This window comes from Odontesthes bonariensis, chromosome 9, assembly GCF_027942865.1.
Source record: "Odontesthes bonariensis isolate fOdoBon6 chromosome 9, fOdoBon6.hap1, whole genome shotgun sequence".
Classification (NCBI taxonomy): domain Eukaryota; kingdom Metazoa; phylum Chordata; class Actinopteri; order Atheriniformes; family Atherinopsidae; genus Odontesthes; species Odontesthes bonariensis.
Genome location: NC_134514.1, coordinates 12946792 through 12972981, shown reverse-complemented (window position 1 = coordinate 12972981; position 26190 = coordinate 12946792). Strand labels below are relative to the sequence as shown.

At 38.1% G+C, this 26190-nt stretch overlaps 1 protein-coding gene across 1 annotated transcript in view; it reads left to right on the top strand.

Annotated features, from left to right (window-relative positions):
* The window catches only part of rtn4rl1b (reticulon 4 receptor-like 1b), a 151226-nt gene extending 125528 nt beyond the window's left edge, over positions 1 to 25698 (top strand). Inside the window, exons 2-3 of the mRNA XM_075474356.1 lie at positions 19749 to 20200; positions 22656 to 25698. Coding sequence (XP_075330471.1) covers positions 19749 to 20200; positions 22656 to 23549 — 1346 coding nt within the window. The 3' untranslated portion in view covers positions 23550 to 25698. The remainder of the gene's footprint in view (positions 1 to 19748; positions 20201 to 22655) is intronic.
* The last annotated feature ends 492 nt before the right edge of the window (positions 25699 to 26190 follow it).

Sequence of the window (26190 nt, the reverse complement as noted above, 5' to 3'; positions counted from 1 at the left end):
CATAGGTGGGTAACAACTAGGTGTGGGGCAAATGAGGCGAACCATTACCATGTATTCTGGGAATGTTCAAGGATGCTCTCTTACTGGCAAGACACTCATGCTAACATAGAAGCTACATTTGGGATCAGTGTTCTCTTTAAATTTCCCTTTCTCTTTTGAAAGGTGAGACAAATGTGACAGGAAATTATTACTGATATTATTATTACTAATATGATGTCCAATATTTGTATTTATATATACTTTATATAAACTGTGAATGGTTAACTAATGTACTTGTCCACTCAGGATAATCTATATGTGGGAAACGCTGAGCTTGTTACCTCCACTAAGGAGATTATGTCACAAATACATTCACAGCATCTGATTAAATTATTTGAATCAGACTGAGCTATGAAGCTGATTGTACAAGTTGCCAAGTTGCTGACATTTTTGTTTATTTATTTGTCAGACTACACTACACAGAGATAGTCTAATGTTCTAATGAAATCAAGTTGTTGACCAAAGTATGTCAAAACTGCAACATTCAAGACATTCTGCTGCTTTTACATTAAATTATTGCCATTTCTCTCAAATCCTTTTGACAATCTGTAAAGCCTGTACTGATGTGGGGATAAAGGGAGTTTCAATATGATGCTCACTCTAGTTGGCATTAGTTGCAAAACCAGGATTGTTCTTATGTTCATATGTCAGCTCAAAGAGTGCTAGTTTAGTCCACAACTTCCCTAGTTTACATGTCCAAGTATCTTTGGAAAAGATACCTAACCCAACGTCGTCCAATGTGTCCCTAGTTTTAAGTCACTTTTGATAAAAGCATCTAAATATATGTAATATATAAAATATTTTTTATGAGTAAGTCATGTGCATGCATTGTGTGAGAGGAAGGACAGATTTATATGTAAAGAGTCATATTTTACGGGCAAAAGAAAGATTAAATAAAACAAAATTATAATGAGATTTACAGGTCATAGTCATAGATTGACTCTACATGTAACTGTGCCTAAACCAGCCTTGAGGCCTATTTTTTCATTGTGGTCTTTAAGTAGTTAATAAAATATAAAAGATTTTCAGAGTAAATCTAAATCTTGTAGCCAAATTTTTCAGAATTTCAGATTTTTTTGCATTTACTACTTATAAAGGTTACACTCTAAGTGGCACAGAATGTTGATATAATGTTGATATAAAATACATCCACTGCAGCACCGTTTGCTTGAATGAATTGAATGAAAACTGCTTGTGACACAGGACGTGGGGCTTTTGTTTACAATTATACAGACCAAAATATCGCCACTGAGCCTTAACATTTGGTCCACATCGCTAAGCCTTAATCAGGCATTACATTTTGTTTCATTTTTTGTTTGCTTGAACAAGATCAAAAGAAAGATATTAGAAAGGTCTCATAGAAAAAGAACCCTACACACAATGTAATATGCTTTCTCTTCCATGAGATGTGCAGACCAAGCAAAACTGTCCAGAAGCTGGGGTGTAGTGTTGCATGTACTCTATTAAACGGGGTACAACCAATTCTAGGCAGTATGATGAAGCAAATACTTGCACAAACATAGCTGACATGTTGCAGTTTTTCATAGAAGTTGTGGTGTCTATTGTACACTGAGACCTTTGCTCCCTGATTTTAGCCTTAAAGTGAGTCTCATCTAGGCACCATAGCTGCAGTAAATGTGAGATTTCAGTCATCAGGATGATTTATATTGTGTCACATCATCAGTCAGGCTAACCTGCATTGCTTTTGCAATTTGCTCTGCCTCATAATATTCTTGGACTTCTGTGATAATTTATGAGGCCTGACTCCCCTTATATTCCAGTTTCAGTAGAAAGTAAATGGAGCTCATTAAATGTAGAACATATTTAGAGCAGCACTGTGTTTGAAAGTATTACCTAAAATCTAAATGTGTTCTTTAAATACCATGCCGTCATAATGCTTTTTTCTCTAGACAAGTTCCTGCATCTACATGTGTTTATCATTCAGCCCGCTATCACTGTGGGCAACACTGAACAGATCCACTCATCTCTAACTCCAACCCACCTACTCACTCACCCACTCATCCCATTTTCAAGGAAAATTCTTTATGAAGAATTGTGGGCATTTCCTCAAGGGAAGTAGGTGGAAGAAAATCCAAATTCTGACTTAAGAGCTTTAAGTATTGGCTGGTTTGCTGATAACTCATACTTTACTAAAGACCTTCAAAAAAGGTTACAAATATTTTATGATTAAGTTTTAAATATATATGATCATTTACTAAAAAAGCTGGATACTGCAGCTTTATCACACATTACGTAAAGTGAATTAAAAACAGGATATCATGGGGACTATTTAAATTAGCTTATTAAGCAGCCCAGTCTCACTAGTCCAGAACACAAAATAACTGTGATTATCCACAACAGAAAAGTAAATATATATACATATATATCACAATAAAGGCTAACAACCATTATGAGACAGCAATCTCTTACATTTGATATTGTTTTGTATAGTGCAGGATATAGGTGACATGATGGGGAACCCAAACTATGTCATTTCTAAACCTAATCCTGTAGTTTTTAATATACAAGCTTGAACCATGCATTTTGATTTCTATTTCAAGCCAATGCAATCACAAATAACAGCAAGGATGGAAAGTGAAAAAAATTATTTTAATGCAAACAGTTGGTATATCATGACTTTTAAAGGTGAACATACACAGCTTGGTAATTTTGGAGTCTTAAGATTGTAGTCATTTTAGATTTTCTGAGACTTCATTGCGAAGCTGCTACGTTTTGTTCTGTGACCCAACATAACTATCACACACTGGCTGTGGCGGCAGCCGTGGCTTAGAGGCTTAAGAAGCTATTTGGGACCCCGAACGGTTTGGTTCCCTTACCGCCAGGAGAATGTGTGCTGGTGAATGATCAGTGCTGTCCGCTCAAAACTCACTTGCAGCTGAGATGCCCATGAGCAAGATACTGAACCACCCCCAATTGTTCCGCGGGCACTGAAACTATAACTGCACACCGCAGTGGGTGTATGTTCACTTTTTAGAATGTGTGCTTGATGTTCATAAGGTGGTCACAACTAAGATAGGTTTTCTGCAGAGTTCTAATCCTGTGTGTGGCAAATAAAGATTGTATCTAGTTTAGCATGACAGCATGTTAGATTGACTCAAAAGAAACTGCACTGCTAATATTTGCAGGAACACAATGCAAGATAAATTAGAAGATTTTTATAGTTTTTGATGACAGAGGGGATATTTTCACAAAAGAGAAAGCTAAACAAATAATAACCATTCATATGGTTATTCATAATTCAAGTTCACCCTCAAATGCCTAAACTTGAGGTTGAAGATGAGAAAGTCGCTTTGGATAAAAGTCTGCTAAATGCATGAACATAGAAAGTAATTTTGAAGGACACTAATTGCTTATTGGGTCTTGGTTTAATCAGAATACAGTGATTGTGTTCAACTTGTTTAGGCTTAATTTGATCAGTGTAAAGACAATTTTCTCGGATATTATAATTTAGTCTGTTGTTTGCTTTTTGCTCAGCACATTTTAACCTGTTTAAAACTGCTTTGCGCACATCAGCTTTGTTAATTTGTCGACAGCGTTAGCTTAGTGGAAAACAATCACTTTGGCAAACTTGGAGTATTTGAGTTTGGGCTTTTGCCATTAGAGCTTCCTACGGTTGACTGGGGCCCAGTTTAACCTCTGAAACAGCCCCAACAGCCACAATAGGTGGGTGGGAGAGGGTGATGTGATGAGGAGGTAACATCTGAGGTGGTGTAGGCAGAGAGGTGTGAAGATAATAACCCCAGAGGGGAGATATGCAAGGCAGGGGTGCTTTATGGTGCTTGGTCGGTCTGCTGTGAAGGAGTCCTGCATTGCACACAGAAACTAAAAGCGATCCTCTACTTATTCCATTTTTACTTTTGGAGGCTTTGCATCTCTCTATTACATTTATTTCATCCCTTTTCTCATTGAGTCCCATTGTACCCGTTTCATATTCTGAATTTGTTTTTCTATTGTAAAACTTTATTACCATAAAACACTATACCTTCACATTGTTCCTACGTCCTTCAATATGCTTTATTCTTTTCTTAGGTTTGTTAAGGCTGTGCTTATTTGAAGCAACTCTGAAATCTGTTATAACTATTTTTACCCATTATTTGACATAAGAAATCAAAACATATTTATAAATATCTATGAAATATCTATTCTATCTACGTGAATGAAATCATTGACTACAACTGGATGTAAAGTTGATTGTGAGAACTCTTCATTACTAAGCATAATGGGGTGGCTGGTATTATTTTAATTTTGTGTTTCTGTGTGCATGAGTATAAGAGTGTAAATGTGAACCATTAGACAGCTATAATAGCAGGAACTAACGCAAAGGTGGTTGAGAGTACTTTGGTGGGTGTTTCCATCGGTCTGTGGACAGTTTGTCAGTATGACAGAAAAATGTAGTCATGAAATGAAGTCCAAAGATGAGGGGGACTTGACCAATGAATGCTGGCTGCTCATGTAGTGGACCAGAGTATGTTGGCAGATTTTTATTTTGCTTCTGTGAAGAAATTTGTTGTTGATGTTTTCAAACAGGCTGAAAATGAGCATGAGCTGATCATTTGTTGTTTCTTATTTTTGGAGACTGAGATAAAATGTACTGTTTTTTTTTCTTATTGGGTCTGATCACAAACTCAAAGTTTGTCACTGTTTCTGTTATATTGGTTTAGAGATAATCTGCCTCTAGAATGTGTCTGACGCTGAACAACCTAGAGTACTTGTAAATGTAAAATAGTTTATTTGACCTTAGCTACAGCTTGTTTGGCTCAGTTTGACTGAGAGGTGCGTGTGCTGCTGTGCGAGGAGCTGAGATTCATGCCCAGCTGCTTGATGGTACATTTTGTTTCTTGACATCAAGGAGTTTTGATAATACAATATTAAACTAGAAATAGGCTCCTAATCTTTATACTCCATGTTATTGGCTTTTTTTCCCCCCCTTTGGAAATTACAATGTGTGATGTTGCAAACAAGTGAAACTGAACTTTAGACTCCAAAGAGGTTTATAGACATCAAGTGAAATGAAAATTCACTTAGTTGTCTTGGGGGCAACATGGTGGTGTTGTGGTTGGCTATCTCCACTATCTCCTTACAGCAGGAAAGTTCTGGGTTCAAATCTAGGTTTCAGGCTTTCTGTGTCTTGTTTGCATGTTCTCCCCATGCCTGTATGTTTTCTCTGGGGACTCTGACTTCCTCCTGCAGTCCAACAATGTGCATAGGACCTTTTCTTTCACTTTTACACTCTTGTAAGAGCCACTACGACTGATGGATTCAAAACGTGTGTGCATTAAGGAGGTGTATAATCTACTTAAAGGTGAATTTTTTTTCTTTTTCAGACCAGTATCTGTTGTTTTACTCTCTATATTTTCCTACATTTTTTTTTTTTACTGTATGCTCTGTTTCCCCTCCATTCTCTAACTCTTTGAAATACCACACTCCCTGTTTCTTGTGTAAACAAAACCCTCACTGGTGCTCTCTCTCTGTCCTTGACTTTACTTTTCTTTATCTATCTTCAAGGAGAGATTGGGGGAAAGTGGCTGGAGGGAATCATGTTTCATCATCCGATGAGATAGAGGCTGATATCTTCTTTTGCTGCTACTCATCTGAATATCATTGTTGTTTATGACTAGCTGCAATATTCAGTGGAAGGCCCCCTTTTTTGGTCATATATCGGAAGAGTTCAAGGGACCAAGTCATTACATGCAACACAAATTAGTCTCAGGCCATCACAGTGGAAGGGAAAAAAATAAACCACTTATCTGTGAAACGTCTGCAGCAAGGCACTTAGCTTTATGAGGAGAGTGGATTGGGAGCACTCACTTGTGAGCTGTAGTTGCATGCAAACAAGCAGCTGAGAGGGAGGGAAAGGCAGTCACAAAGCTGTGTGGTTTGACTCCAGAGAGGTTCAGGTTTGCAATGGAGAGGAGGAAAGCAAAATAGAAACTTCAAATTACCAAGTTGTGGCAAGGAGAGCAGCTCTCGCAAGAAGATGGAACATCAGAATGTCTTGTTAAAAAGGCTAAGAGATTTTTTTTTATGCTCCTCACATTTCACTTCTTAGGCATCTGGGTATAGATGTAAGAGTTTTTTCTAAGGTTTTAGTGATAGGACACTTTGAAGTAAATCTTTGGTTTGATGTTGTGCTTTTTTGGGGACTTGGTAAATCCCAAAAGCTGCCATAGTATCTTCAACAGCCAAACCAGGTTGTCTTTTATCACAGCTAGACACTGACTTTGTTTTATCAAAGGACCCTGTTTTGTAATTTTAGGAAAGAACAACAGAATCACTTAAACAGGAAAAAGGGACATGGCTTAAGTGAGGAAGGGATTAAATAGCTGCAGAGGCAGGTGTAAAGGGAGACAATAATTAACCATATCCATTTATAGACATGTAAGAGGGAACATTCTTGAACTATGATCATTTAGACTTAAACCTGAAGGACTTTACAAGATGTAGGTGTTGACTTTAAAGGTGTGGATTTACAGAATAATGAACGAATGAAGATAATTGAGTGAATTACATGATGATAAGTTATCGTTCCCAGTTGGAATAAGACTGGATGGAACCAAAAACAGATTAAACGAAGACAGAACAGTGTGGATGAAAAGTGGAAGGACTAAGGCAGAATCCAATCAAAAGCAAAATATACCTAAGTTTGATTTGATGAGCACTGAATTCATAGTGGCTCTTTTCCCCTGTCATTGTGAGAAAAGTTACATTAAATGCTGAGCGTGTTTACTGGGTTTTAGTGTTGAAGGCCTTTGAGGTGATAAGCTTCAACACAATAATGAATTGACATTACAGAAAGATCAGTGGTGAAGCTCTCAGCGTCGGAAAAACTACACTTAATGAGAAGGGATTACACTCTGAAGATCAAGGTCTTCCAATTCCTCCCTTCCCTCGCGCTCCTTTCTTTTTGCTCTTTTGTATTCTGGTGTGTCTTTGTTCCTCATTCCCCAAACCTCTCTGAAGAAAACACACAAACACACAAGGTGTGACTAGGTGTTTCAGTCAGCTGGTTTACATGCTGCCAACAAATGCATCAGTACTGTCATTTTTGTGTCAAGTAAACCCCTTGTAAATGGTCACATTTAATTTTTACAGAAACATCCCACCTTGCAAATGTTTCAGATAAGCATTTCAGTTACTGTGAATAGTTGATTGAGCAGAAAATCGTTTTCATGATTAAATAAAGGCATGATAGCTATCAGGACTGGTTGAGGTTAAGTTGAGATCTAAAAGACCAACAGAACTTTCTGAGAGAACTGCTCAAAGCACTGCTAGAAAAGTCAAGTCAAGTCTCTCATTTTAAGGCACAAAACCTTAATGAAACTTGAGTTTAGAGTGGTGGTGCACCATTCCACTGTTCAGCCGTACTCACTCAAATATCAACTTGTTGGATGAGTCATCTGATTAAATGCTTTTCTGTAAGAAAAAAGTGTGGGAATATCCTGAAGAAAACATCTGTTAAGTATGAAATGAAATTAAAAAATATAATTCATTTATCCCAAAGGGAAATTATATTGGGTCAGTTATGCTTGAGCTTGTCTTGCAGTCACGGCACTGATAGAAACGTGCCTTTAAAAAAGATGAAGATGAAAAGAGGTTAGCCTCCAGAACAAGAAAATATTCCTAAACACACCTCAAAAGTCACAATATAATCTCAAGAGTTACTGTACAAGCTGAAGGTTTCAACATACCCCTCACAGAAGTTCATTCTTAACTTGATTTAAACATCTGTGAATTGACCTCAAACAAGCAGTGCATGCAAGATGGCCCTTCATTTTTGATTCTGGTGTTCACAACCACTTTCACAAAAAATGTGAAATTGAATAGTGTTTGAAAATATTTTGTTTGCGTGTTGGTACATTTTAATATGGATGACATGGCTGGATCTGTCACAAATACTCACAGTCCAGGGAAACTGCTATCTTGTGTAAAGAGTGTAAACTCTCCTAAAACTACAAGCAGGGATAATCAAATGCTCAAAATATGCATTTTTTTGTTTAGTTTTGAAACAATTCAGCAGTACCTGCCGTTCACCTTTAATGTTGTAAACTTGCACAGTTACATTCATTCGCATTGTGAATATAGAACACTCTTTGTAATGTATAAACCCCTTTACCCACTCATGTGTTGTGTGTTGTGACCTTCATCCAATAGGTCATCTCAATCCCTCGGTCATCCTACTGTCTCTTGAACTAATGAAGCACAATGTAGTGCTGTACCTTCAGACGCTTTTCTGCTTGATTTCACATTGTACCTTGTCTCATCTAAACCATTAGCCGAGACCATGTGTGTACGTGTGTGTGTGTGTGTCTTTATATACACAGAGCCCCAAACTCTCACCTGCTATAAATAATTGATCTGTTGAATCTAGGGCACATGAGGTTTGTCTGCAATAAGGTAGCTGCTATGCAGGTATACACCTCACAGTTTGTTTTAAAAGAAATATGTAGGGGAACCAGAAGGTGGAAATCAGCGAAATGGAAAATGCCAACTCTTTGTGCAAGTATGGGTCGACCTGGTACTGCAACCTGGGAAAAAGTTTTTAGTGACATGTACTGTAGGCAGAATGTGTTGCATGTATGTGCAAAAAGTTAGCGACTGCCATATCTACACATCATATAAGCGTAATCAACCTAAAGTTGCTAAACCAGGACAGGATTTAGACTTTGAATCACAACAATGCTGGATTCAAAACAATCTGATGTGAAATTTGAGGATTAGATTGTGCACAAAATATACACCATTCATTCCATATGTTTACTATCTATGTTGATAAAAAAAATGTTTTAAAAAGTAGAGCAATGACAATTCGGGGGCAAAAACAGAAATATTACACATCTGATGAATAACATGAATTTATTCATGTTAGCATATGAGCATTGTTAATTCATGCTGTAAAGTGCTCTCGAGCCATTCGACTGATTGTAGTGTTTGAGCTGGCAGGTATGTTGAATAAAGGGCACTGAGATAAAAATGCAGAGATGGAGACAAATTATAGAGCACAACAGCATGTTATTAGACTGATTGGAATGTGACCAATAATAGCTTATTTGGTTTGTGTGTGTGTGTGTGTGTGTGTGTGTGTGTGTGTGTGTGTGTGTGTGTGTGTGTGTGTGTGTGTGTGTGTGTGTGTGTGTGTGTGCGTGTTGTTGCATGAATCACAAAAGGAGAACTAAATCAATATCACTTTAGACTGCAGCCCTGAACTGGTCATTCTGCTGTGTTTTTCTAACACTTAATTTATTAACTCCATGGGGAAATTATAATATTTTGCTTGGCCTCTTCTACAGAAACATCAAAGTGCAGGGTCAGTTAAAGAGCAGCAGCCCTGGAGCTGGTAATGATTCAATGTCTTGCTCAGATTCTTCACTGGGCAGATGTTGGCTGACACAAGGCTTGTAACCAGGTCCTCTGGTTCATAGAGTAACTCCAGTACCAGACCTGTTGACATATTTCTTAATAGTTACTCTCCAAAACTGTCTCTCACTATGAGCCTGCTTCTTCCACCTCTTTTCAGCACTCTTACTCTACTTATTGTCCAAGACATTTCTTTGTCATTTGATGCTTTTCCCCTATTCTGTCACATAGAGTCACAACTGCTCAGCTGAGAAAGACAATGATTGGCTGAGCTGCACTCTGTCACTGACATATACACACAAAATTGAACAAGAAGCAGCAGCTGGACCGGCTAGGTAGACTGACAGCTGTCCAGTCAGCAACTTAAAAACTCTGCAAGATAGAGAATAACCCCCAAAATGAAGTATGTGATTTATTCAATGAAAGACAATGTCTTTATGTTTCTAATAGAACTTTTTCTGTTAATGGTTTTTGCCCACTAAATGCACAAAATCAGTGACATTCAAATACATAAGTACTGTCGCACATGAGTCAGATTTTAATCGTGAATCATTTCAGAAATAATTGCTGCTTGGTTATCATGCAGCAAACATTCATTATTAGATCTCACTGGATAAGTGTCTCTCCAAAAAGCCTCCTTAACGCACGGTCTCGCTGCTCAAAATACTAGCATTATTTTAGTCAAATACTGGAAATAAAAAAGCATTCTTCTTAAAGGTTTTGTGCATGTGTGTCATATGCTCTTTATCTAAAAGAAAAAAGCTTATAGGGATAAAGAGACGTGATTAATTTTTCTCCTCCATCTTTAAGAAAAAAAATGTATTAATCCTAACCACACAGCAGTGCATTAAAAAAAAAGAAAATCTGTCCATATGGAAGTCCCACAGTGAGAGGTTTCTGTATGTGCAGAGGTCCCAGTATAGATAATATATTGTTAAAACCCTTTCACAAACCAAAGGTATTTGTTGCCATGTGTTTCATCCCCTCATCTAAAAGGGAGGACACTAAATAGTTTCAGCATAGTACAGCATGCACTTACAAGTGATCTCATTATAGCTGTCTTTCCCACATTGTGTGGGCAAAGCTTACTCAAAGACAACTACAAAAATCCTCCAGGCATTCTTCAGGAAAAATCACTTCTGAAAGTCCAAAATCTTCTCAAAAGAATGTCTATGGTGGCGGTTGGAAGTGATTCCAATGGATTTTCTATTCATCAAACTTTATTTGTATTGTACTTTTCATACCAAATTCATTTATCACATCGTTCCTTCCAGTTTACAAACAGAAAAAAATGTAATAAAAAATAAAGATGAATGTTGAAAACAAAAAAAAAAAACAATATCCCATCAAATCATATTTTGATCTCATACATTTCATAGCTGTGTATTAGAAAACAATAAAAGCAGATAAAAGATTTTCAAAATGATGTAGCTGTGACCTCTGTAGAGCATTCTGACATCTCCATTTCTCAGTTTAGTTGTCAAGTAACAATGCATTTATGTGCAAACATGCGAAAGGTCCTGTTAACAAGGTTAGCACTGGTATTTTCTTCTTTGGTTAGTCAAAACAAACATTAGAATATGTAGGTGCACAGTCTAATGTGGCAAGTGAAAAACTTTGTCCATGTGACAACAGTTTTCTAAAAGATTTTCATTTACAAAAAAACTGCAGCCGCTATGCATATTAGGCCAAATTTTTTTGGGGAAAAAAATTAAATAAATAAATGGCTTTGTAAAAAGTTTGCATGAACAAGGCCTCGGACTGGGAGCAAATTTAGTTAAACGGCTAAATGTTAATTATATGTTTATGAGACAGATGTATTTTACTGTCTCTGACCTTTGAAATAATACTTACATCAAATATCCATCTATACTCCCAAACTAATGGTAAAGACTTCTCCCCATTTAAAGAGTTGAAGCTCCTAACCACCTCTGAGAGCCTCAGACCATCAATATGAAAGATAATTATTAGCCTCCCCACCAACGGGAACTGCATTATAAATGTTTTCACTTTAATAGATTTGCAGTATAAAACTACATATGGATACACTTTGGATGATTTATATAGTTTTGGCAGATCCATTACTTAGACTGGCCACTGCAGTGGAATACCGCCAACGGGAGGGCAATATTCTTTCAATAATTTGGCCTTGTGCTACCATGATAAATGAATGTAGTTGGTGGCTGATAGTGTTGCTCCCATCACTGGTGATTTGGCCAATGTACCTGTGTAAGTGGATTGATAGTGTGCACATGCCTTACGTATGTGCAGGTGTGCTTTAACGTTATATGGGATCTATCAGCATTCAAAGGAATGGTGTGAAGGCATAAAAGAGCTGCAGTTGGAGACATGCCTCTGAATGCAAGTGGAATTAGCACTAAAGTCTGTTAATTAAAATCTTGGTATCAAGCATATGTGGATAATACAGCTGTAAGCCATCCACTTCACCACTTGGCTTCTTGGCATCCTCAAATACCATTTATAGACAGGATGAGCTTTATTCACTTGAACACACCACAATTCTTCCCCTTTATTCTGTGCATGCACCATATGGTGTGTTGTTTGGAAGAGTTTTTTTTAGGCTGCATGAATTGTCGACCTGCTGTCACACACATCATCTCTGCCTATCTTGTGTTTAACTTCCTTCTGGTTTGCTTGCTTGCTTCATTTTATGTGCTTGTGTATGGTGTAGCTCGACATGACATCCCCACTTCTCTCATTGTTTTCTATGCAAATTGATTATTCCCTCAATCTTATTCTTTCATTTCACCCATTTTAAATCTAAATTGCAGGTTATAGATATTAATAATGTGGAGAAAAACATATGGTCTTTAAAATCCAAACACAAAGTGGCATGCAAAGATTTTGGAACGCTTGGTCAAAGTTACAGATGTTGGGACGAGTGAATCAAGTAAAAGATGGCTCTATTTTCAAATAGAATAAAAAGGTAGCAAAAAAGTGAAATAAAAGGAAGTTCTTTGCAAAGGTTTAGACAGGCTCCCTGTTTAGAGCTTCTGAATACTTTTTGACAAGGTAGGAGTCATGGTATTTTTGTAGAGTTATATTTGCATTAATCTGCCCCTCCTAAGAATGAATAACCGTAAGCAGTGGTATCTAATGGTTTTATGTTGCCAATTTAACTCTTTGCCACGTGGAAAGCACCAAATGTTCTCTATTTCATGTAATTTAGTATTATCTGTGCCAACCAGCTATGTACCTGCACTTCAGTTCTCATCTGCTCGTTTCACATTTACTGTTCCTTTGCTTTAGCACAAATCTCCACTTCTTTGAAAATAAGACAGATAGACAGAAGAGTGATCATATTTTAATTAATGTACTGGAAGCGGTGACACCATCAGTGTTGACAGCTTACACTTTCACAGAACACACAGTGCTGATAGACACTGAACAAATCACAGAAATGAAGCATGAAATAGAACAAGGAAATGTAAATCAATAGCAAATGCCATGCTCATCCGAGAGGCAGTCTGTGTTTTATGATTTGAAACATTTTACAATTTGCAGACTGTTCCATGTATCAAAAAGTCTTTTTATGAGGTTGCGTAATGAGGCAAATTACAACAAAAGCTGACTGATCACTCTTACAAAACACATATCAACCACAGGAGGGAAAAAATTAATTTGACAACTCAAATAAAAAAGGAAAAAGACAAAAAACCATCATCAGGAAGAATCCCTTGATGTTTTGTAAATTAATTTTGTATACTAATTACACCATCAGCTCTCTTTAAACCACTATCATTTATTTGTAACATACTCACATGATGTAAAAAGTGTGACCAGTTAAAATAATATCCATTACCAAGTAAAACACGAAGCATTCACTCAGTTTGCTTGATGACTTTCCACCAGAAGTATATCACAAACAGAAATATATCACAGTGATGCTACGTATGTATTCATCTCTGAAACATTTCCATTCTGCTGCATTTCTAAAACATCTCATCATTGCCATTGTATTTGCCCATTTTCCTTTCATTTGCGCGAAGACTTCTCAGGCATCCTTAGTAGGAAATATTGCCTGCAGTGGGACTGAGAAATGGCAAATGAAACAATATAACATTCTACAGGCAACAGTAAAAAGACAGAAAAATAAAAAAAGATTTTCAGCCAAGTTTTGCTGGTCACATCTGTTGGTAGGGTTGATCATGTGTGAGTTTTCTACTCAGTCAGGAGATAATGGCAGAAAACGGTACTTTTAATAGGAAAACAGATCAATTATTTAAAAATTATATAAAGATATAGCTTGCTGAATATTAATGTTGTGCCATAATTGTAGTTTCTTTAAGATTGAATGTTTGCACTGGTGCTTGAGGTGCAATCAATGACCTGTGCTTGAAATTTCAGAAGCCAGTGTTCACTTCACAGCATTGTGGTCGATCAAGTCAGATATTAAAAATATATATATAAAAAAAACCATAGAAATAGAAAATTACAAAAAAATCTCATTATATATTAGCTATTATTGTTATCGCCATAAGAGTCGTCTTTCTATTGTTATAAACATTTAAGTCTGGTAAACATTTTAGAATTTACTGTAGTGCTTCTACACTGAGAAAATAACAAATACAGCTAAATATATATATATATATATATATAGCAAACCAATGTTTGGGTTGAATGTTCCTAAGCAAGTTGCACCTTGACTGGATTCTCTTTGAAGCTAGGCTTCTGGGAGAATCCTGGTTTCTATTTGACCATCATTTTAGGAAAAATTGGTAGGCATGAGTCATATTTCTAGCTTTCATGACAAGGCACTGAGTTATCACAGTCCACATATTTTCAAATCAGTAGAGTTCCTAATTTGGAAAGGGCCAAACCAATGTAAGCTCATCCATTAAACAGGCAGTTCCGATGTATGTTCAAGGTGATTTTCCTGTGTTAATACCCAACTGTGTTCACATTTCTACTGTCTTGCTATGGTTTGATGTTATGCTGAAAATTTCATAAACATCGCATTTTATAATACATCCACTTTCTGCTATGTAACAGTTACACTTGAAGAAGATGATGCCACCACCACCATCATGAACTGCTGATACAGTACTTGTGCAGTTGAATGTCTTACCTTTACATCTCCAACTGATTTAGGCTGACTACACAACTTTCCTTCAGAAGGCATATCTTTTGGACAGCAGCCTCCCAGTGCATGATCTAAAATTCACTTAATTTTAGATAGTGATATTGGTGTTTCAGCAGCCTCCACTTCATGGCAGATCAGTTCCTTAAAGGTTTGTGGGTCGTTCCTAACCGTCCAAACTAATTTATTCTGCTGAGGGCTTGCATGATGACGATAGTCATGATGTTATCATGGTGTGTCATGATGATTGCAGTTTGAATCCCGAAACAGCTGTTTTTGTTTCATGAAGATGCAGATATAGACATATATCATATCATATAAAATATCTATTATATTCAAGTATATTAGTAGTATTACATATATATATTGTATTTAACCACACCTCCACAGAGAAATAGAAACACAACACACATTTAGTCAGTCGGGTCTGACTTCTTTTTTTTTTTTTGCTTAACCATTATCAACCAGTATGTGCATGAGAGGTAGTAATATTATTTAGAGCCAACCAGTGACAGACGCCAGAGCCACAGAGTGCTTATCAGGGTCTTTGGAGAGACACAGGAAATTGAGTTTGTCCAGTCTAATGATGGGCAGAGTCACACAGCTTTACAGACGTACTATTTCTCCCCTATTAGCAGATTCATGAGGGCAAATCTAGTGTGAACTGTGTTTCATTGATATTCTACTCAGTCACTTCTCATTGTCTGCCAGGAGACCTTCACCACTCTTTTTTATTCATTTATGTATCTACTTCCTTTACCCCCACCCTAAAGAAAATTGGGAAGTTGGTGATGATGGGGTCACAGGGTCAAACATGTTTGTCCCTGTGAAAAGTCATCAATACCTTCTGTCATTAACAGTCAGTGGGGAGGGACAGGAAGGTAGATGCAAAAATTCATGGGGAGAGACTTAGAGGTGTAAGACTCGTGACAAGAGTGTTAATACACAAGCCAGACTCCTACCACAAATAGCTGCACGTTGCCTATCCAAAAACACATTATCTCTCTCTCAGAGTCTTTACTGTATTCTGCCAAATTCCAAAAGGCACTATTGGCATATGCATGCTTTATTGCATCCAAAGCTATTTATATAATACAATCTGTGTTGAATAGCTTATTGTGAGAGCTTACAATGCTGTCATGGCAGACATTAATTTTTTACATTTCATTTAAGGACAGCCTTCCCACATCATACTTATTTTTTCCTCTGTGCTAAATAATGAGTCACTATTCAAAGCTCTATAAACAAGCATCATTCAGCTTTTTATGTTGTCACACAGTCACAAGCTGCCTCATTCACTTCAAATCCCAAAGTCTTAAGACTTCAGGATATGTGCCGTCATTCATCCATAGTGCATCCAGAGAACTCGTACATTCTGATATACATAATCACCACAGAAACCACATAGCCTTTACTTGATCTATTTATTTATTTTTTTGAATGTGTGTGTGAGAATTTTTTTCATTCCGTGAGCATTTACGTTTTCATCTGTTCAGTAGTGCAAGTACACAGGATGTTAAATCAGTGAGCTGCCAGGTATTTGAGTCTCCTGTGGAAGGGAATGTGATGCCAGCTGCCAAAGAGTGTACACATGCTTAAAGTGTGGCTGTAAACAAGGAGAGGGATGTTTGGTGCTCCCCTGGCTCTTAATCTGCATGTAGAAAGAGCTTCCACATCATATATTCATGTCCTCTAAAACCACGTCTGGGAGGAAGGTAAAATTTTTTGTTCATTGTAATGAAGAGAAGATAATAATACACTTACCATGATTATATAGAAACAGCCATTTTAGAGGAAGAAATTTAGCAGGGTAAAGAATCAATTACTCTGTCCTGACAAGCTGAGGCGGGTGAGGAGAGGAGGCGCATCCTTATGTGTCCAAAATGATTACCGGATCACTGTTTCTGATTGTCTCACTATCTGGGTAGCATCTACATTCTCATTCCCTCACATTCTCTGTGTACCACGCTTATCGCTGTCTGTCTCTCACCTGCTCAGATAACTTTGAAATCCGATACCTAATTCAATTGACGACATGCACAAAGTAAAGTGTTAATGGAAGTAGTTAAAGACCTGAAAATAATTACTTCAATGAGAATATGATTTTTTTCGTTGGATAAATTACTGTCAAGATAGGTGATAGAGATCATCTAGTCTGAGAACAAATATAAAAGACAAGCTGACATGTGTGTGCCTCCACAAAGGTCAGTAGCCCAATAGAATGTGAACTAGTACCAAATTTAATGATTAGGACGCTGCAGTGCAAGTAATTGGTAAAGGCTGTTTAATGCAAAATTTTCGCATTTTCTGTCTCATCCTTTTGGTCTGATAAATAAACCATATTTCTCAAGCGTAATACAAAATATTTTCACCAATTTACTCAGTCAGTGGGTGCCATGCTTGATACACCTTTATGAAAAAGGCAAGTAAATGGAAATGTTGAGATGAAAAACAACCACAGAGTGATAAAATACTTAAAAAGCTTCCTTGTTGGGTCTTGATTGTGTGACAGCTGTGGATACAGTCAGTAACAAAAAAAGCATTCATGTCTTGATGCAGGATATGACAGTAAAATCTGATGTATAAATAAAGATACCGCAGTTTGTGATTCTCTCCAGCATCCCGTGGTCGCAAAACAACATTTTCACCTACACAGAGTACCGACACACATGGGCACACAGTAACATTCAACCTTTTGACAGTGTTCAACTGTGAAGAATCACCTCATTTAGTGAGCACATTTCTAGTTTAGGAGGATGCATGCATTTCCATTGTTGCCCAGTGGCAGGGCTTAACAAATAGGATTAGATCCGTGCCCGAGAGAGCACACTCCTGTTCAGGTGACACAGCTCCATGCTCCAACTAGACACAGAGAATTACTGTTAAAGGTCAGTAGAGTCAACTGCTGAATGTCACAGCTTAGCCACAGTTTGGAAAGAAAATACATTCAGATGAATAGGCTTTTCTCTGGGGGTAGAGTAATTCTGCTGCTGAATTTTCTGTATAAAAGATCCAGGATTACAGGGGTGGGTTAAAAGGCAACAGAGGCATATCGATTGGAGACAGTGAATCCGGCCTCCACTATGCTGTGATTAATAAATTAAGTAAAAGACAGTCGGGGGTTTGTCAGAAGCAACTTTTCATTATGGGTAGTCCTCAGCTTGGAAAAGGCTTTTGGATAATTCCCCTCTCCTATCTCAAGAATTTGGGGAATTGTGTTGCTGATCAGAAAGTGCCTTAGAGCTACACATTTGAATATGCATTCCACACACCATTTAGCAACGTAAACTGACTGATCACAACCTCTACTCATCAGAAAGCAGTCCCAGCAGACTCAGGGGAAGGAATTGGACAACTCCCGAAGGTGACAGAATACTGGAAAGGATCATTTGTGAAATAGCTGCATATCTATCAAATCAGGCACGACTGCTGTAGCGAGGATCCAATCAGAATCACTGAGACATTGTGTGACTCAGTTGGGCAGGTGTTATTGTTTGTTCTCTTCGGTACATTTCTTATTTTGGGCTTAAACACATTCAGTGGATTCAGGCTGTAAAATTTTAGCAATGGGCTTCATATATGTAGTGCACTCTTTGCCAAGAGCTGGAGATGTTTTGAAAACAGAACTCAAAAGCATGGGCACGGTATATTCCTTACTGAGATGGAATCAGATGATGAATTATGGTGCTTTTTATGTTGTTAATTGTTCCAGACCAATTTTGTGTGATTTCAGTTCACACTATGGTATTAATCTTAGCCACAGTACTTGAGGGTAAAGACATAGTGATGTCAATCTCTGACCAACATTTCACGGACAGAATGTTTGATTGATTGCTATCAATTTTCTTTACAAGCATTTCACGGTCATAAGGTTGACATTTTTGGTTCAGAGTGATATATCTTGTCCATTAAAGGACTAAATTCCTTTAAAGTGGTTAATATTTAAAGTCTCTTGAGGATAAATTCTAATGGCATTTGTAATACCCTTGACTCCATTCCTCTTCCATCTTGAAAAATCTAAATATTATTATCATCCTCGCTAGTAATGATGTTAAATATTAAACTTTAGCATTCTAATGTTAGCATTGTAGTAATTTCACACAGCCAAAAAGTGTAAGAATGCTCACATCAACTGTAAGGACAACTACAGCCTCATAGAGTCATTGTGATAGCTGAGAATCATTTACAGTTCTGTGCAGAAGTCCTTCCTTTAAATCTTTACATTTTTGCTATAAAGAAGCCAGACTTTCTTCCTCTCCCTAAAAATTTTAAACTGTCTGTCCTAGACAGATTTTGTTATGACAACTTTGGCTGCACTCCGGCTTCCTCCCACTGTCCAAAAACATGCATGTTAAGTTAATTGGTGTCTCTAAATTGTCCCTAGGGGTGAGTGTGAGCGTGTGTGTGGTTGTTTGTCTCGTTTGTCTCTGTGTGGCCCTGTGATGGACCGGCAGCCTGTCCAGGGTGCACCTCTCGCCCAATGACCGCTGGGATAGGCTCCAGCCCCCCCGCGACCCTACAGTTAGATTAAGCGGGTATAGAAAATGGATGGATGGAACTTTCATCTTTCAACTTTCAGCTTTTTGACTGAATTTCAGTCCAGTTTCCTTGCACCTGACCATTTTCAGATATTTTTCCGTTTTATTTGTTGTTGTTCATTAAAGCCACTTAATACAAACCTGTCAATCATTCATGTATACAGTAAAGCATGGATCCTCCTCAGAGCCTGGACTTCAACATTATTAAAGCAGTGTGGGATCATCTTGACAGAGAATAAAACAATAAGCAGCCAACATCCAAAGAAGAGCTTTTAATGTCCTTCAAAAAGACTGGAGAACTATTCCTGAAGACTACTTCAGAAATGACTAGAAAGCTTGTCTAACAGGGCTCAAACAGTCATATCATATTTGGTAATACCAAATATATAGCCATAACAAATATTACCAACTGTACCAAACAACAAATATACCAAATAATGACTTTCAAGCTCATTAGAATTGTTCAAATTCTGTCTTTTATCTCATATACTGTATTTTCATTTGAGTGTTTTATTACTGTGCATTTTCCAGTTTTCCTAGTAATAATAAAACAGAAATCGGGATGGCTTAAGATGTTTGCACAGTGCTGAACATGTATTTAATTGCTGAAGTTTTTAAACCTCAAATCAAAAATTTGCTCTCATTTTGTCTTCTGTTTTAACCTGAGGATGTGTGTTTGTGTGTGTTCTCTGCAGGCTGTGGGCTGGAGTTCCTGCTGGTTCTCTGTGGGCTGGAGTTGTCCTGGTCCTGCCCCCGTCACTGTATCTGCTACACTGCACCCAGCACCGTCTCCTGCCAAGCCCACAACTTCCTGTCAGTCCCTGACGGTATTCCCCCTGACAGTGAACGCATCTTCTTACAGAACAATAAGATCCATCGATTACTACGGGGTCACTTCAGCTCCAACACTGTCACTCTCTGGATCTACTCCAACAACATCTCATACATTGAGCCCTCCACTTTCCATGGCTTCACATTGCTTGAGGAACTGGACCTGGGAGACAACCGGCACCTGCGCTCCTTGGCTGAAGACACCTTTCACGGGCTGAGTCGACTCAATGCGCTTCACTTGTACCGCTGTGGTCTCAGTTCACTTCCAAATAACATTTTCCAAGGCCTGAGAAATCTACAGTATCTCTACTTGCAGGTACCTTTTGCACACAGTTCGTAAATACTGTGATTATCTCATGCGTAGGACTCCAGGTTGTCACATCTGGAAAAGATCTAATTTACATGAACACAAAACACAATCCAGATAGCTTAAACCTATGGCCTGTTGTAGAAAAGACAATAATGAGCTATTATAATAGTTAATTTCTAATTATGCTCCACTTGAGAACAATACATGAAAACAGCATATTCACTGAGAATGTTTAATTCAAAAGCAATTAGGTCCAGGCCCACCCACAGAGTCACATTTGTTTACTCCGGATGAGCTGCAATCTCTGAACTTTACATGCAGCTCAATACACTGATATTTATTTCATCATATCATTATGACTGATAAAGGCCTTTTTTGGTGATTAACAAAAATTCCAAACAGCTGTTTTATTTTAGACGAAGGGACTGATTTTAGGAAATTTGAACATTAGAGAATGAGGTTTTTTTCTCTTGTAAAATAATGCATTACTCTGACATTCTCCATCTAAAGTAAAACAAAAACATTTTGTAAATTGTTGGTTTATGATTAAATAATTTATTTATCAGTCATACAGTCAAGTTGTGGGGGAAAATTAAAGTGCTACATTAAAGTTGATGCAAACAGAGCAAATATTTTGTGCTGGTGCTCCAATTTTAAAATGTTTAGAACTTTAAAAGGGTCGTCTGGTCCCCTGTTAAGCATTAACATTTTATACTTTTTAATTTGTCATTAGTCCCCCTTTAGCAGAAAAAATGGTGGAAAGGCTAGTAAGGGAGAGGGGGGGGGGGGTCAGCTTCTAATACATTTAATACACAAACTTAATTGCATCATGCTTCTTATGTGTTGTGTAAACAAACACCAGCAAGTTGGTCACACCAAATCTGAGGTGATGCACAGCAAAAGTTTGCCATTTTTATTTTGAGAGTATCTGACATTGTAGCTTCGTTTTAATTCTGCCACACATGTGATATCAGTAAATCCAGTAGTTGTACTCAAAGTGTGTGGTAGGCCACAGTCACACACAATGTTCAAGATAAATATTTTACAAGCGATCAGTCACTGACTGTGTGGTCACGCTGTTGTGAAGACAGAAAATATTGTTGAGAGTAGACCGCTGCCTGTTTAAAGTTAAATAAGAGAGATGTTCCATTGATATATATGAGTCTTTGTTTTTGTAAAAGTAAATTTCTTGCGAGGATGGTACAACATCAGTGACAAGAGTGACACATTTGGTGCGTGTCGTGGCGTGGAGAAGGTAGGACACGGATGCAGATATTCCAAAACAAGAACATTGGTTTTTAAGAGCAACAAAAAGCGCAGCTGAGCCAGTTTACAAAAACTAAACTGTGAAACAACTTGGCAAAAACAAAAACATGACTATGATTAAATAAAAGGACAAACTTGGCTTGGTACAAATAACTGTGGCAAAGGAGCATGGGTGACAGTGAGGATCTGGCACTGATACATGGGAAACCTGGAAACTAAATACTGAGGGAGTGATTGGTGAGTGAGTGCAGCTGAGGGGAAAAACACAGGTGACGTGAGTGAAGGTGATGGCAGTGCAAGAGAAACTAATGAAAATATTGGCACAAACTAAATACTAAACAGGAACTTGAAAACTAACATAAGACATGAGAGAAGCCTAAAGCATGGCAAAACTAAAAACTAACCAGGAACTAAATACATGACCAAAACTCACAGACATGACGGAGAGGGAGAACTTGACCATAACACTCATCCATTTTCCCATTGTGTCAAGCTGCTGTTTTGTTAAAAACTATGCAACAATTTGCTGTTAGGCATTGGTGCGGTGACACACTGACTACTGCAATATTAGATGCCAAGTGTGTGGTTGTCATCCTGTAGTTATTACTTATAAACAAAAGATAAGTTCCTCGTAAAAAAAGCTGGAAGGGAGGGGATGTGTTAGTGAGACACAGAGCTAAGATGTTTAAGACCCTGTCATGGTTCATGGTTTTTGTGTATTGGTTTTCCTTTGGTTTCCCAGTCTTTGCGCTGGTTTAATTATTTCTCAGAGCCTTGGTTTAGTCTTTGTCTGTTTTCTATGTTCTTGTCTGGTGTTTAGTTTGAGCTTTATTCCTAGCATACCCCCAGATGTTCTCAGTTGTCTTGGTTTTGTCCCCTTATCTCATTCACACCTCACTCATCAACCTACCCAGAACTTATAGCTCTCTAGTCACCTCAGTTAGTTGCAAGATGATTAATGTTGCTGTTGTATTCATCCTTCTCGTGGCTTTCCTTTTGGTCTATAAGTCAGTGAGTTCATTCTTCCTTTGTTTTGTTTGAGTTTAGTTTGTAGGTTATTATCATGTGCAACACACTGTGTGCATGGTGCTGATTTGCTGTTTGTAGATGTATTGCAGATTACACTAATAAAAAACAAGCATTTTTGGAGTAAAAATCAATGCATAACACTGCAAAATGCTCTGTGTCTCCTCAGGATAATCATCTGAAGTACCTGCAGGATGACACATTTATTGATCTCCACAACCTTAGCCACCTGTTCCTGCATGGAAACCGTCTGTGGAGTCTTAATCAGAACACCTTCAGAGGTCTTCGAGCTTTGGACCGTTTGCTTCTGCACCAAAACCAGATTGAATGGGTTGACCGTTTAGCCTTTCATGACCTGAAACGTCTCACCACCCTTTACTTGTTCAACAACTCCCTGATAGAGTTGTCTGGGCAGTGTCTGGACATGCTGCCCGCCCTGGAATATCTACGCCTCAATGACAACCCCTGGTCATGTGACTGTAAGGCCCTGTCTCTATGGGAATGGCTAAAACGTTTTCGAGGCTCGACATCCTCAGTTGGTTGCCAGGCGCCAGTTTATATAGTTGGGAAAGACCTCAAAGAGTTGCGCAAGGAGGACTTCCCCAACTGTTCACTGACTGTTTCTAACTCTGAGTCCAGAGCTCAGACTAACAATTTATCAGGCACAGTGAATCCATCTATGAATCGTGGAGTCGCAGTGGGCTCTGGGGTGCAGACCCACATAGTGCATCCCTCGAGGCCTGGGCGTCCTCGGAACTGCACAAAGCCTCGTAACAGGGTGGGCAAGGAGAAGGGAGACAATGAGGTTCACAACTCAAAAGAGGTCATGGTAGACAAAGAGGATTCCGCCCCAGATTTCACAGAGGGGGGGAAACATGACCATACGTCCCCAGATGGCACGGTCACAAGGAGGAAGCACAAGTGCATTCCCCGGACCACTGTTCGCCCCCCTAGTGGGGTTCAGCAAGCCAACAATAATGCCCCCTTATTCAAGTCCTTACTACACGCCCAAGCCCTTTTTGTGGCCTTGATAGCAACACATACTGACTACATTCTCCGTTGACCTTCAGAGGGTTTAACAAATGCTAATCACAAAAAATAGCATAGCCCTCAGACCTTCTCTTGCTCCTACACTGCAAGGCCTGTGTCTTATGTGTGTGCGCGTGTATGGGTGTGATTATATGTGTAAATGTTATTGTAGGGAACTTCACTCTTCAAACAGAAATGAATATCAAAGCATTAGATATCTACAAGAGAAAGATTCAGAGCACAAAAAATAGAAGGACTAAGAATGATAAAAGGTGAGTTCAAACTAAGCTTGCACTGCCAATGTCAGTATTATTTCATTGCCATACATCTTGGTGTGCTGTATGTTTAGTTAACTTTTGTTTATCACTCAGCTGGAGCTTAGATGACCAAAGTTTGGTCAAAAGTAAGAGATGATGGAGCTAGTGAGGTCAAACTTATTAGCCAGATGACTCTGAGAGTCTTGAAGTTTTCCTTCGAGCTTTAATTCGTAGCTCAACCTTTGTATGCTCGAGGGTATGCTAGAGGGTATAAATGGAAAGTCAATTAATCTGTAAAGCATCCAGTGTGAGTCTTATCTTGCTCTCATACTTTCTGCCAAATGGGTTTTTCTGTTGCAACTTTTATTCAGAACAACTGGGTGTGTTTCTCATTAACAGAGAGGTAAAGTGCGGACATGCCAGCAGATCATCAGTTATCATTAAACAAAGGGATATGCCATCACACTACAGAATAAAAATCTAATGCCACAGATTTTTACAGCCATAAAAAGAACAACCATTAAAACTTGTACACTACAACAAGTCATAACAAATCATAAAAACCCAATCCCTGCATATTACTACATCTGCCGAGACAGTATTTTTACACCTAACTCTCTTTGACGTGTTAATTATACCCTTTTCTCCTGTGCAACTGAAGATTAAGCTGCTAATTGTTCCAAGATGACAAGGCCATTTGCTATTTTCATTCGCTTGGAAACTGATGTGCGTCTCTGGGAGATCAAGCTGTGAATAATGAAGAGTCTGTCTATATCTTGTTGTTCATTTAATTTTTCTAAGACACAAAATGGACCTAGAGGAGCATCCCTGCTTCAGGGCTGCCAGGAGCCTTAGGGATCAAGGGTCAAACTGGGGTTTCTCAGTGTTCGGGTGAGGTTGTATTGAACTGCTCCTTCCTCAGTGAGGACATCCCTCCCTCATCTTCACTGAGAATGTGAGGAACACATTTTTTTCTTAATCACTTAACTTCAAAGGGATACAAGAACAAGACTGCAGAAAAAAAAGTGTGTGTACCTTAAATTACTCCTACGATCAATAAATGATTAAAAGAACAATGGAGCATGGCAAAACTGGGATCATGTACAATTATGTCTCTACATTAACTGATGTGATTGTCCATGGATGTGTGGATCTAAGACCAAGACAATCGCTTCTGACGTAATGAGGGGGATGCAGTAAAATGCACTTGCAGACTATAACGGGACATCTTGCTGTATTTCTGGTGCTTTTGTGCCTCCTTCAAATGTACTGATATGGTGGTGTTTGTATCAATAATGTGAACTGTTCCGGTACCAATGGAGACGATAGGACATTTTGCAGTTCTGGTATTAATCATTTACTGTATTACAATGAAAAAACAATATCAATTACATCAATGATGATAACAGGGTTTTCTTCTCCTCCTGTTAGGAGTGTTTCAGTTTTTGATTTTCTGGTGATTTGTTCATTTTCCATTTGATATTTTTAGAACCCTCTGTTTGTTAATGCACAGTTTCTCACTCCCCTCTTTCTTGTTCTACTGTTTGCCGATTCATCTTTTTTTTTCTTTGCCATAGTTAGATTGTTCAGTAAGTTATCATCAAAGAACAACAGTACAAAGATGTTTATAAAGACATTAAAATCTATATCTTCTTATGTCTACCTTTGTAATCTGCATCTGTTTATTGCTGCATTTACGACGGGGCTCATGTGCAGAAACATTTCTGTTAATTCATTTAAACCAGAAATCAAATTTGTCAGCAAATTTAGCTTTTCCCCACCCTGCTTCCCCTTTATCTTTGCTGCACTTTGCAATGTGTCTCCCCTGATTAGATGCTGCTGGCTAAACTTTAACTGCTTCCAACAAATGAGCCCCCTTTTCCTGTGCACATAAAAAATGTATATGCAATGTAATGGGTAAATATTACAGCTCCAATTATAAAAAGGTTGGAATGTTTTGTTAAAATGTTAGAAAAAAATGATGTAATAATTTGCAAATTTGATAAACCAACATTTATTCACAACAGAACATAGAAAAGGTTGGGACAGGGTCAACAAAGGCTGGACCAGAAGTGGAACTAAAAAGAAACAGCTGGACGAACATGCAGCTAATTAGGTTAAATGGCAACAGGTCAGTAACATGATTGGATATAAAAAGAGTATCTTAAAGAGGCAGAGTCTCTCAGAAATAAAGTAAACATATGATATGGCTGAAATAAGTACTGGATGTGCGTGATCTTCGGGCCCCCAGGCAGCATTCCATTAAAAACGGATACAATTCTGTCATGGAAATCACTGTATGGGCTTAGGAACACTTCCAGAAATCATTGTCTGTTAACACAGATCACTGTGCCATCCACAAATGCAGCTTAAACCTCCATCATGCAAAAAAGAAGCCCCGTGTGAACATGACCCAGA